The sequence below is a fragment of the Oncorhynchus keta genome, chromosome 7 (genome assembly GCF_023373465.1).
Source record: "Oncorhynchus keta strain PuntledgeMale-10-30-2019 chromosome 7, Oket_V2, whole genome shotgun sequence".
NCBI classification, from domain to species: domain Eukaryota; kingdom Metazoa; phylum Chordata; class Actinopteri; order Salmoniformes; family Salmonidae; genus Oncorhynchus; species Oncorhynchus keta.
In genome coordinates this window covers 45,261,733-45,274,793 of record NC_068427.1, presented here as the reverse complement: position 1 = coordinate 45,274,793, position 13,061 = coordinate 45,261,733, and the positions used below count along the sequence as shown (strand labels likewise).

General features: G+C 41.6%; 1 protein-coding gene across 11 annotated transcripts in view; it reads right to left on the bottom strand.

The window, feature by feature from the left end:
* The window catches only part of LOC118386393 (muscleblind-like protein 2a), a 36,679-nt gene extending 27,880 nt beyond the window's left edge, over nucleotides 1-8,799 (bottom strand). For 8 of the 11 annotated variants that reach the window (XR_008140179.1, XR_008140180.1, XM_052522967.1 and 5 more), the window contains exons 1-2: nucleotides 8,612-8,799; nucleotides 132-923 (exon numbers count right to left, since the gene is read on the bottom strand). Coding sequence is in view for 9 of the 11 variants with exons in the window: in XM_052522967.1 (XP_052378927.1) it covers nucleotides 132-305 (174 nt within the window). In the remaining 2 variants the exon portion in view is untranslated. Of the gene's footprint in view, nucleotides 1-131; nucleotides 924-3,076; nucleotides 3,173-7,377; nucleotides 7,659-8,611 lie in introns of those variants that run through there. The other 3 variants (XM_052522965.1, XM_052522966.1, XM_052522964.1) reach the window with 3 other exon arrangements.
* Nucleotides 8,800-13,061: the final 4,262 nt, after the last annotated feature.

Below are 13,061 nucleotides of genomic sequence, written 5' to 3'. Positions count from 1 at the left end.
GTTCTGTCCCCATTTCCTTACAGTAAACACTTTAGAATGTAATTATCTGTTTAGGCTCCTACATATCAGTCTCCTGGCACATAAAGCAGAGTCATGAATCTAACAGAAGAATGGTGCATGACATTCCTTACCTTTAACGAGTCGAAGCAGGCAATAACTCTTCCATTTTCAACCTGGCAGCTCGTTGGTGGGTGTGCAAATTTGCATTCCTCATCACTCCGTGAGCAAGTTCCTCTCTGAAACTGCCGACACACTTCCAACGTCAGCCATTTTGTGTCCCTTACTGAAGATATATTGAGAGCCATGTCAAGAGGTTCCAATCGAACGCTGCCAGTCCAATGTATCAGTTGAGTTGACTCTTACCTCAAAAAACGGCAACACATTAAAAAAAGTTCACAACTTTTATCTCTGTCTGATTAGTGCTTGAAAAGTTTACAAATCATATGAAGCAACCAGACTGGCCTCACAGCATCAGCTGGGAGGAAGGATAATCGATCAACGAGCAATCACTCATCAATCAGTTTGCACCAATGGGAGACCTCTGGAAGGGTTGAGGGCTTGCTCTGTGACACAACGGTGTGTCTATCCTCCTCCACTGACAAGGACTCTCTCATTAATAGTATGTCGAGGCAATGGCGCTCCTTGAAAGAATATTCATGAAGACTTGCCTGGTATTGACTTTGCCAACTTCTCACAATTTGTGCTTTGGTAGTTCTCCCCTCCAGTAAATCTTTCCCCTTGGGATACCTTAGCCACTGGAGTTGTTCAGAAATAAATTGGAGGCGGCTGAAGATTTGCAGCTGAAGTATCCCGGCACTGCTCAGGCCTGGCCGAGAAGGGAGGGTTGGCTTCCCATGCACATTTAGACCAGAGAGTAGGTTGAAGTTGGAGATGTTTTTTGAAAAGCACTTTCCGTTGGTGATCTGGAAGATAGAAAATAGTTATTTGTTTAAAATACTATTAGTGCTCTTATTATACTATAGTTATTGCCATACTCTAGGCTTACTTCATGTTATGCTGCTCAAGTTGCTATGGCCTCTTTTCAATTGATGACACTGAGAAAATCTCAACACTACAGTTGTGAAAGCAGGGTGGGGTACAGCATAACAGTGTTTACTCTGTAGCAGTTGGGGGGGGAGTATGGGAAAGGACTCAAAAGCTCTGTCCGCTGACATTTTAAAGGGACATTATACTACAAAATGATTGAAAATAAAAGGAAGCTGATACCATCTAAAATAGAATGTCCACCTCCAGAGATTAGCCCAATAACATATTGTTACAATTATTAGTTAAAATTATTATAACATATTGGACCACTGTATTTAGCCTATGCATGGTCCATATTATCAGGTTTGCTATTAGCAATAAACTTTATCAGCTTTAGCCCAACTGATGCAGCAAAGTACAAATAAATAGGCTGAAGCATGGGGTTTCCTATCTGCATTTACCCTATCGGGCTAATCATTAGCCAGTAGAGGTCGACAGATTAATCGTAATGGCCGATTAATTAGGGCCGATTTCGAGTTATAACAAACGTAAATCTGTATTTTTGGATGCCAATTTTGCCGTTATTACCATCTTTTATGTTCTCATGTTCTAAGCAAGGAACTTAAACGTTAGCTTTCTTACATGGCACATATTGCACTTTTACTTTCTTCTCCAACACTTTGTTTTTGCATTGTTTAAACCAAATTGAACATGTTTCATTATTTATTTGAGGCTAAATTGATTTTATTGATGTATTATATTAAGTTCAAATAAGTGTTCATTCAGTATTGTTGTAATTGTCATTATTACAAATAAAATAAAAATGGACCGATTACTCGGTATCGGCTTTTTTTGGTCCTCCAATAATCGGTATCGGCGTTGAAAAATCATAATCGGTCGACCTCTATTAACCAGATCCCAAATGTGATATTTTAATTAATACATTTTACGTGCCAAAAAACTTGCATAAACAGGGTGAATATAATGTAGGCCTATCTGTTAGGGTAACTCGCCACCCAGGGTAACACACCCCCCCGGCCTGCCACAATTACTCTTGCTCAACTAAAATTTTTTATTTTTTTAAGTCACTCCCCCAAAATTATTTCGAGAGAATGCAGTGGGATTGTATCCCCTGCATTATATCCCCAAGTTACCCTACAATTGACCGGTGTCACATTTAGCCCCTCTCCCCTATGCTCTCACTGCTAATCGCAGAACAGTAACATGCTTTAACCATGCTGCTGCTAAAAACTCTGGGTTTAAAATGGTGCAGTTCACACTTATCTAGGAGTTGAGAAATAAAGAAAGTAGGAATGGTGAGCTGGAAACCCCCTCTTTTTTAACAACGGCCATTAAAAACGGCTGTTTTTGCAAGTGCAAGAAGTTATGCTATTCATAACTACGAGAAGAATATCTCTCTCCCATAGAACCCAACAACAACAAGCTGACTAGGTGAATAGATAAACTATTCTACTATGGGCTTGTCAGATTTTTCTATTAAATTACGCAAATGTGGACTGTTCTACCATCTTCAACGTGCGCTTCGGCAGAAATATTTTTTAATGTTCACTATTTTCTTTGCGTGGCGGCAATGATTTTGCCAATTTCCTGCAATTCTCCGATTTGTCATAGCCGAGATACATTTTTGCAGTTTTAAAGCTCATTTCCAAGGATTCTACATATTCTGCCATTGAACTGAGAGAAAATGTTGCAATTTTAAAGATAATTTCCTGCAATTCAATGCATTTTGTGTTATTTTGCTCAAACTTAATACCAAAATCAATATTGTATAACTTCCCCTGACTGTCTAGCTTTTATTTTGGTGATTGTTAGTTCTCAAAGATGAATTAATTTCAAATTAAAATTATATAGGTCCATTATCTTTTCTACATACAGTGCATTCGGAAAGTATTCAGACCCCTTGACTTTTTCCACGTTTTGCTACATTACAGCCTTATTCTAAAATGTATTAAATGAAAAGAAAATCCTCATCAATCTACACACAATACCCCATAATGACAAAGCAAAAACTGTTTTTTAGACATGTTTGCAAAGGTATAAAAAATAAAAACAGAAATACCTTACTTACTCAGACCCTTTTCTACGAGACTCGAAACTGAGCTCAGCTGATTCCTGTTTCCATTGATCATCCTTGAGATGTTTCTACAACTTGATTGGAGTCCACCTGTGGTAAATTCAATTGATTGGACATGACTTGGAAGGGCACACATCTGTCTATATAAGGTCCCACGATTGACAGCGCATGTCAGAGCAAAAACCAAGCCATGAAGTCGAAATTGTCTGTAGAGCCCCGAGACAGGACTGTGTCGAGGCACAGATCTGGGCAAGGGGACCAAAACATTTCTGGAGCATTGAAGGTCCCCAAGAACACATCGGCCTCCATCATTCTTAAATTGAAGAAGTTTGGAACCACCAAGACTTTTCTTAGAGTTGGCCTCTCCGACCAAAGTGAGCAATCGGGGGTTAGGGAGGTGACCAAGGATTCCGACATAGCTCCAGAGTTCCTACGTGGAGATGGGATAACGTTCAAGAAGGAAAACCATCTCTGCAGCACTCCACCAATCAGGCCTTTATGGTAGAGTGGCCCGACAGAAGCCACTCCTCATTAAAAGGAAAAGCCCGCTTGGAGTTTGTTTCTTGAGAAACAAGATTCTCTGGTATGATGAAACCAAGATTGAACTATTTTGCATGAATGCCAGGAGTCACGTCTGGAGGAAAACTGGCACCATCAATATGGTGAAGCATGGTGGTGGCAGCATCATGCTGTGGGGATGTTTTTCAGCGGCAGAGACTGGGAGACTAGTCAGGATCGAGGGAAAGATTAACAGAGCAAAGTACAGAGAGATCCTTGATGAAAACCTGCTCCAGAGTGCTCAGGGCCTCATACTGGGGTGGAGGTTCACCTTCCAACAGGACAACAACCCTAAGCACACAGCCAAGACAACGCAGGAGTGGCTTCGGGACAAGTCTCTGAATATCCTTGAGTGGCCCAGCAAGTGCACGGACTTGAACCCGATTGGACATCTACGGAGAGACCCGAAAATAGCTGGGCTGCGACACTCCCAATCCAACCTGACAGAACTTGAGAGGATCTGCAGAGAAGAATGGGAGAAACTCCACAAATACAGGTGTGCCAAGCTTGTTACGTCATACTGAAGAAGACTCGAGGCTGTAATCGCTGCCAAGGGTGCTTCAACAAAGTACTGAGTTAAGTGTCTGAATACTTATCTAAATGTGATACTGCAGTTTTGTTTTTGTTTTTTATAAATTTGCAAACAAATATAAAATAAACAGTTTTTGCCTTGTCATTATGGGGTGTTGTGTGTAGATTTATGAGGGGGAACTAATTATTTAATTAATTTTTAGTATAAGGCTGTAACAACAAAATGTGGGGGTCTGAATCCTTTCCGAAAGCACTGTACATCTGGTTTTAGTCGTTTAGGTTTACACTGAAAGTTTTCTCCTTCCCGAAAATGTATTTTTTTTAAACAACAGTTCTACAATTTGGATCCGCCTAAGGGTTTCTATGGCAGAAAAATCCCTGTCTCTGTTATGTTGTTTTGGGTTAGGGTTTTCTGTGATAAATCCACAGCCCAGCCACCAGCCTCACACACAGCAGCCATCATCTAATCAGAGTGACATATTTGACTGATTAATGCTTCTGACCTTGAATCTGTGTTCAGCCTTTAAATTATGACACTTTAATTATGTGCACTCCATCTCCAGGCAGATGTTCTATTCAAACAGACAAGTCCAATAAGACAAATGTATCAATATGCTTGGGGGGAACCAGAGCAGCTGGGGGTACCCCAGGAGGAGGAGCCCAAAAAGAGTAAAGGTCCCTGGGCCTGAGTCTAATAGTCACAGGCAACGATATACATTTTGTTTACATCCTGGAAATGTTAGCCTCAATGTCAGCATGATATTTCTGATAAAACCATTTTTGGGGGGGCATGGCCAGAGCGTAGGCTACTGAATGCATTTTATTATGATACATCATGAACGAAAGTTTGAAGGTAAATAAATTGACACCTAAGCTACTTACAATCGAAGTAAATGATTAAACTGCCAACAACAATACCCTTCACATTCTAACTGCTGTCGCTGGTGGGAAAAAAAGTAGGACACCAAGTCACGGAGGAGAAAAAAAAAATACAATTTAATTCATAGACAGAAATGTATGTAATTGGGGTAATTGTGATATGTTTCTTTCTCAAGAAACTTTGAATAGCTTGTAAGGAATAACTGAAGGTAGGCATGCGCATCTCTCGTGAGAGGTATTATTCTATTGTAAACGGTAAGTCTTCTGTATTTTCTGTACTGTCGAGAAAGTGAGTGTGGTTTTGCGGTTATTAACAAAACATATCAGTGCAAACGGAAATACAGAAATGCAACAGTATCACTGAATAGTTTGACCTTTATGTTCAGTGTGGGAGGCTCTGCACTGCAACACTTGTGAATTCAGTTGGAAGGTTGTCAGTGAGAGAGAGAGACTCTTATTTTGCTCCTGGCTCATCCTGCTTTGCAGTAGTTCTGGTTCTGTTCAGCTCCTGGTTCTGTTCAGCTCCTGGTTTTGAGTGTTTATACTTATCCCCTAAAGGCAGCGGGCGGGATGCCCTAAAAGGCAGCTGGATGCCCTAAAGACAGCGGGCGGGATGCCCTAAAGGCAGCTGGATGCCCTAAAGATAGCTGGAATCCCTAAAGGCAGCTGTATTCCCTAAAGGCAGCTGTATTCCCTAAAGGCAGATGTAAAATGCAAATTATGGGACAGCCATAAATAATCCTATGGACCAGAGAATGACACTTCATCACTTAAAAATAAGCTACTGTCCTACAGACTGATCTCATGAAAAGATTGACTCTAGTTTGATAACATGTGACAGGTCTTTGCAAATTTCTCATTAAATTTGTTAATGGAGTCCAATTATCCGCTGTGTATACAAATGAAACTAGGTCTAGGCCTATCTATGGATTGATGGGCTAGTTTGGTCAGTGTGAACTCTGGCATCCTGTTATGTCTGTTTGGGATGAGTAACTGGCTCTAGGGCCTAACAATTAGAGGTTACTATTGTAAACCATCCAGCTTTCAGCTAGGCACAATGCAGGTAGCTATTTACTGAGTCTGCAGGAGCATGAACTTCATATTATAATAGTCTTAACTACCAACTGAACTGGCGTGACTAGAATTTTCTTACTGTTACTAAGGTTCCAATCACACTGCTGTATGAGAGAATCAGCAGTACTTACTTTATCTACAGTAACCATGGAGACCAAACTAATGCAACATTAAATAAACCCTTCCTATAGTGTATGCTGTAATTTTCTTAGCTTGAAAAAAAAACACAGATCACAAAAGATTATAGCCTAGCTTCAATAATTACCCTATAGTACAGGAGAAAACTAGTGATGGGGAAAGAATCGATTCAGCTACATATTGCAAAATAATTTTGGACGATATTATATCGATACTTGGTTTTGATAGGCAGTGTTAGCTAGCGCTAGTCGTCTGTAACTGCGCCAAAATTCAGGTATTTTTAAACCTATAGTTTGTTCTCCATTTAATTTTTAAAGTGAGCCAACATGTTTTCAGCACTTTAATTCCCATGACTCATCAAAACTAATTTTCTCATACTCTCACTTGTTTCTCTGCAGCAGACATACAGAGCACTGCGTTTGGAACAGCAAATTGCAATAAAATAGCAGTATCGAATCGCAATGCATACTGTATAGAATCGCAACAATCGTGATAATATCGTATCGTGAGGTCCCAGCCCTAGAAAAAAAACTGTACACCAGCCCAACCTACAACCAACTTTGTATTGGGAATGTAGAGTAGGTAAACCTTACATGTCCCTATTTGTGACAGTCCTTCTCCAGTTACTTTCCTTGGTGTATTCTGTCTGTGTTTGCTTTGATGGCAGGTTAACACCTGTTGCCTGAGAGAATAAATCATGCTTATGAGATGTGTTGGCCCTCAGTCCTCCACAACCCTGTATTTAACACTCCTACAAACCTTGTACAAACACATGCACACACACACTTGAAGTCAGTCAGACACAGGACAGACAGCCTGGGTAAGTAGTGAAACACCACAGGAAGTTGCAGAGCAGGCAGGCATCAAGGGAGCACCTTGTTCTTTCCTGGCAGGATGGGAGAGGTAAATTCCCCACACTGACCAGCTAAATTTGAAAATTTGAGATAAACAGCCATTATAAGCAGCAGCCATTTCAAGAGAAGCAGATTCTAACCATCTCTACGAGTGAAGTCCTCTATCTCTCCCTCTCACCGCATGGTATGCAGCATAATGCAGCAAATTCCTTTATGAACTAGTCAGGAAAACAGGAGCAGCCAGGGAAACAATCCTCTCACCTCATGCAGTGTTGGAGCTCTCCAGTCTTTCTAGCATCCACCACAGTCTGGGTTAGAAGTCCGACTTCTCCTAATTACTTTCTGCCTAAATATTATCACCATGTGAATAGTAGTCATTCCCCTCTCAGTGCTGTGTGCTCAGGCCAATGCCTAGACAGGGATTTTCTTTCCACGACAGTGCAGTAAAAGACTGTCTGCTTAACTCTCTGGCTGAAACAATTCCAGCCACCCCTTTTCCTGCCTGCCCACCAACCTCCAGGAAGACCCTCCCAGCAGACTCTGGCCAATAGCATATCAGGAACAGATTTGCTGTGCAAAAAAAAATGTCTGCAAGGCTCAGACTGACAGCCAGGCTAGCTGCAGACCCTGATCTGATGCCAAACCTGTATGCTCTGTTGATAAGCATTATTACCAATGGACGCTGCTGACGGGAGGACGGCTCATTATAATGTCTGGAACGGCGCAAATGGAATGGCATCAAGCTCATGGAAACCATGTGTTTGATGTATTTGATACCATTCCACTGACACCGATCCAGCCATTACCACAAGCCAGTCCTCCCCAATTAAGGTGCCACCAACCTCCTGTGATTATCTCAGATGATCTCTAGACCCAAGTCTTATAATTTGAAGCATTATTGTTCACTGTTACACATAAATACACATAATAATTTACTAAACTAAATATTGGATGTGTAATCAAGAACAACAGCACTTTCTCCACAACCAAAAATGTTTACACTGGAAAAAGGATTGTAACGTAAGCTTCTCTCTATTTAAAGTCCCCCCCCCCCACACACACACTTTGAAGCCCAAAACCAAGAGACGTCATCAAAGTAACTTGTAATGCGAGTTTATAGCTGGCAATAAACAACAATAAACAATACGTATCGGTATCTGAAGTATTGGTAGCTAACGTTATTCATGAGCTAGCAAGGAAAATAGGCTACAAGCTATCTACTAAAGTCAGTGAACGAGCTCACCACCACACGTCACAGCTAGCTAGCTACTGTACAGTAGCTGGAACTTTGATAGCTAGCCAGCGCTAACATGACAAGCAGAATATGCTAGCTTCTGTACTAGAATTTAGCTAGTCTCTTAGGGATAACACTTTATTATTAGGAACTCACTTTTACTAACCTGCAATACATGACACAACACGTCTGGGGGCATAGCGAGCTAGCAAGACAACATGTCTGACAAGGTGAAGCTAGCTAGCATTTCTACCTGCTTACCTCGTCATCACGTGAAGTAAAGAGGACAAGGTGCTGTTCAATGGTCCACTTAATTATTGTCGTATTACCTAGCTATAGACACTTTAACAGGAAAACAACCAGGTGCTTGATTTCTCTTCGTTACTTTGTAGCACAGATTTGACACAAGCAACAAGCATTTGACAGCTCGCTCTACGACTGCCAGTTTGATTTATTTGAAGGGTAACATTCTGGCACAGTATGCCAATATGCATACTAAAATCGGAAGATTCGTTAGAAATATGAATCTTATTGATGTTTTAACAGATAATTCACGTTATTGTTTGTCTTTCAAATAACCTATTTTTGGTAAAACAAAAGTATTAGTGAAATGGGAATCTACTATCTCCCCACAGCAGCCATAATGGTACATTCCAAGCGAATGTCAGGAGGCTCCAGAAGGGCAAGGGCTTGCTTGTTACCAAGGGAACAGCAATGGATTCGAGAGGAAAATTACAGGGATTTTTTGTTTTTAGTTTATTACAGGTTTTTAATTCAAGGATTTCTGTAAAAAAAATCAAGCCAGTACCCATTTCCTTTTTTTCTGGGAAGAAAATACTTATTTTTTTGTTATTCTTCTGTTAGTGATATAATTCAATGCTAGATATTGAACATACAACAATTGGCCTATGAGATGTTTTTAAAGCTGTCCGAGGCATAATGAAATTAATGGAGAAAAAAAACAATTCACTCTGATTAAATCTGAATCTGTGTTGAAATCGTATCCTATGCTTACTGATGCTCTTTTTCACCAACAGCCTGAGGGAATGAACAGCAAGCATCCTCCTGACCCTGCATTGCACTCAAGGTCACCACAAGGCCACCGTGCAGAATGACCAGGGCAGAATGCTGTGGACAAGATAAAGGCTGCACCTTGTTGATTGATGGGATGTTGTCTATAGTATAGTAAGAAGATTGGCAATGATACAACTTCCATCTATACCTTGTTGAAATCAGGACAGTTTAGAAGCAAACAAATAACTAGGCCTAAACCTAAACGTGTTCAGAGAGGATGTGTTAAAGAGTTTCGATCAGGCAAATTTGACTAATGAAATCATCTGCTACAATGGCTATAGGAAGTGTTCAGTATGTATTGTGAACTTGTTAACCTAGGCGAAGTGGTCAATGAAATCTATCAGCCCGGAACTTTACCATTGACATCAAGTTTAGGCCCTGTGTGGCCACTCTGATACACATGCATGCCTGCAGGACATACACCAGCAGTTGTACCTAATGTATCAACCATAACATCGGTCTTGGGGACATCACACACTAATGATGCACACGGTTAGCAAACTTTTTGCATTTATAGAAATCTCTACAAGGTAGAACACTGTATAATCCTGTGACATTTTTCTCCAAGAACAGTATAACTTGTGACGATTTAGTGTGACTCTTGATTTAGTGTGACTCTTTGCTTGTTACATTTACACATTTACACACAGATGGTCCATTTCTAAGTCAGGAAGTCACAGGACGTTCTTGTTATTTATTTAATCTCCTTTGACAGACCGCCTGCCACGTATTCTGTCACATAACATGTCTTTTCCCTGTCGTTTCTTGAGTGCCAAATATGGGATTATGGAGGTATTTATGGAGACAAACACATTCCTTCCACTAAATTGAAAGTGGTATGTGTGGAATGATGAGCCGGTATTGTTCTAGGCATAGGCAAAAAAAGATAACCAGACTGGAATGTTAGACTGGTGGTGGGGGAAGCCTGCTGACTGAGCTTCGCTATCCTGGCCACACCACAACCCACCAATCATGTCACTGTCAAGCAGAGGTGGGACGAACCGGCAGCAGAACACACTGTCAAATGATACAAATTGTCATCTAAAGTCATCTACTATGATGAAATTCCATTCATGCCATCCTTCTACCGGTCAATAATGCCTAAATCAAACTGAGTCAGTCTCTGAGAAGGATAGCTAAATTAAACTGGGTCAGTCTCTGAGCACGATAGCTAAATTAAACTGGGTCAGTCTCTGAGCACGATAGCTAAATTAAACTGGATCAGTCTCTGAGCACGATAGCTAAATTAAATTAAATCAAATTTATTTGTCACATACACATGGTTAGCAGATGTTAATGCGAGTGTAGCGAAATGCTTGTGCTTCTAGTTCCGACAATGCAGTAGTAACCTACGAGTAATCTAACCTAACAATTCCAAAACTACTACCTTATACACACAAGTGTAAAGGGATAAAGAATATGTACATAAAGATACATTTATGAGAGATGGTAGAGAACGGCATAGGCAAGATGCAGTAGATGGTATCGAGTACAGTATATATGAGATGAGTAATGTACGGTATGTAAACAAAGTGGCATAGTTTAAAGTGGCTAGTGATACATGTATTACATAAAGATGCAGTAGATGATATAGAGTACAGTATATACGTATACATATGAGATGTATAATGTAGGGTATGTAAACATTATATTAAGTAGCATTGATTAAAGTGGCTAGTGAAATATTTTACATCAATTTCCATCAATTCTCATAATTAAAGTGGATGGAGTTGAGTCAGTGTGTTGGCAGCAGCCACTCAATGTTCGTGGTGGCTGTTTAACAGTCTGATGGCCTTGAGATAGAAGCTGTTTTTCAGTCTCTCTGTCCCTGCTTTGATGCACCTGTACTGACCTCGCCTTCTGGATGATAGCGGGGTGAACAGGCAGTGGCTCGGGTGGTTGTTGTCCTTGATGATCTTTATGGCCTTCCTGTGATATTGGGTGGTGTAGGTGTCCTTGAGGGCAGGTAGTTTGCCCCCGGTGATGCGTTGTGCAGACCTCACTACCCTCTGGAGAGCCTTACGGTTGTGGGTGGAGCAGTTGCCGTACCAGGCGGTGATACAGCCCGACAGGATGCTCTCGATTGTGCATCTGTAGAAGTTTGTGAGTGCTTTTGGTGACAAGCCGAATTTCTTCAGCCTCCTGAGGTTGAAGAGGCGCTGCTGCGCCTTCTTCACGACGCTGTCTGTGTGGTGGACCAATTCAGTTTGTCTGTGATGTGTACGCCGAGGAACCAAACTTACTACCCTCTCCACTACTGTCCCATCGATGTGGATAGGGGGGTGCTCCCTCTGCTGTTTCCTGAAGTCCACAATCATCTCCTTTCTTTGGTTGACGTTGAGTGTGAGGTTATTTTCCTGACACCACACTCCGAGGGCCCTCACCTCCTCCCTGTAGGCCGTCTTGTCGTTGTTGGTAATCAAGCCTACCACTGTAGTGTCGTCCGCAAACTTAATGATTGAGTTAGAGGCGTGCATGGCCACGCAGTCGTGGGTGAACAGGGAGTACAGGAGAGGGCTCAGAACGCCCTATTGTGGGGCCCCAGTGTTGAGGATCAACGGGGTGGAGATGTTGTTACCTACCCTCACCACCTGGGGGCGGCCTGTCAGGAAGTCCAGTACCCAGTTGCACAGGGCGGGGTCGAGACCCAGAGTCGAGTTTGGAGGGTACTAAGGTGTTAAATGCTGAGCTGTAGTCGATGAACAGCATTCTCACATAAGTATTCCTCTTGTCCAGATGGGTTAGGACAGTGTGCAGTGTGGTTGCGATTGCGCCGGCTGTGGACCTATTTGGGTGGTAAGCAAATTGGAGTGGGTCTAGGGTGTCAGGGAGGGTGGAGGTGATATGGTTCTTGACTAGTCTCTCAAAGCACTTCATGATGACGGAAGTGAGTGCTACGGGGCGGTAGTCATTTAGCTCAGTTACCTTAGCTTTCTTGGGAACAGGAATAATGGAATAATGGAATAACAGGAATAATGGTGGCCCTCTTGAAGCATGCTGCCATCAATCCACGGTTTCTGGTGGACACCGACATCGTCAATGCACTTTCTAATGAACTCGCTCACCGAAGCAGCGTATTCGTCAATGTTGTTGGAAGCAATGCGGAACCTATCCCAATATCCCAATCCACGTGATTGAAGCAGTCTTGAAGCGGGGTCAGTCTCTGAGCACAATAATAAAATTTAACTGGATCAGTCTCTGAGCACGATAGCTAAATTAAACTGGGTCAGGCTCTGAGAAGGATAGCTAAATTAAAACTAATTCAGCTAAATTAGAATCTTAATTCAGATGTCATATGTAGCTTTGGGATTCAATATTGACCACCAGGAGAGGTCTAATCTTTGATCTTGTCACATTGACTATCCCCTTCAAAAGAATGAAGCAGAGATATCAGCGCTGTGTGTGGAAAGGTCACCACCTTTCTCCCTTCTAGACTGGAGAAATGTCACTGTCGCTGACCAGGTTGGTCAAACAGACTGAGATATGGAAGAGACGATATGAGAGTGAAAACAGTTGACTTTGTTGAGGCATCAAACTGATTTATCCTCCTCTGTGCACTATATTGGAATCTATGAGCTAATTTATAAGATTAAAAATGGTAAAATAGTGCAATCGATACATTTTTGTCATTAAATGC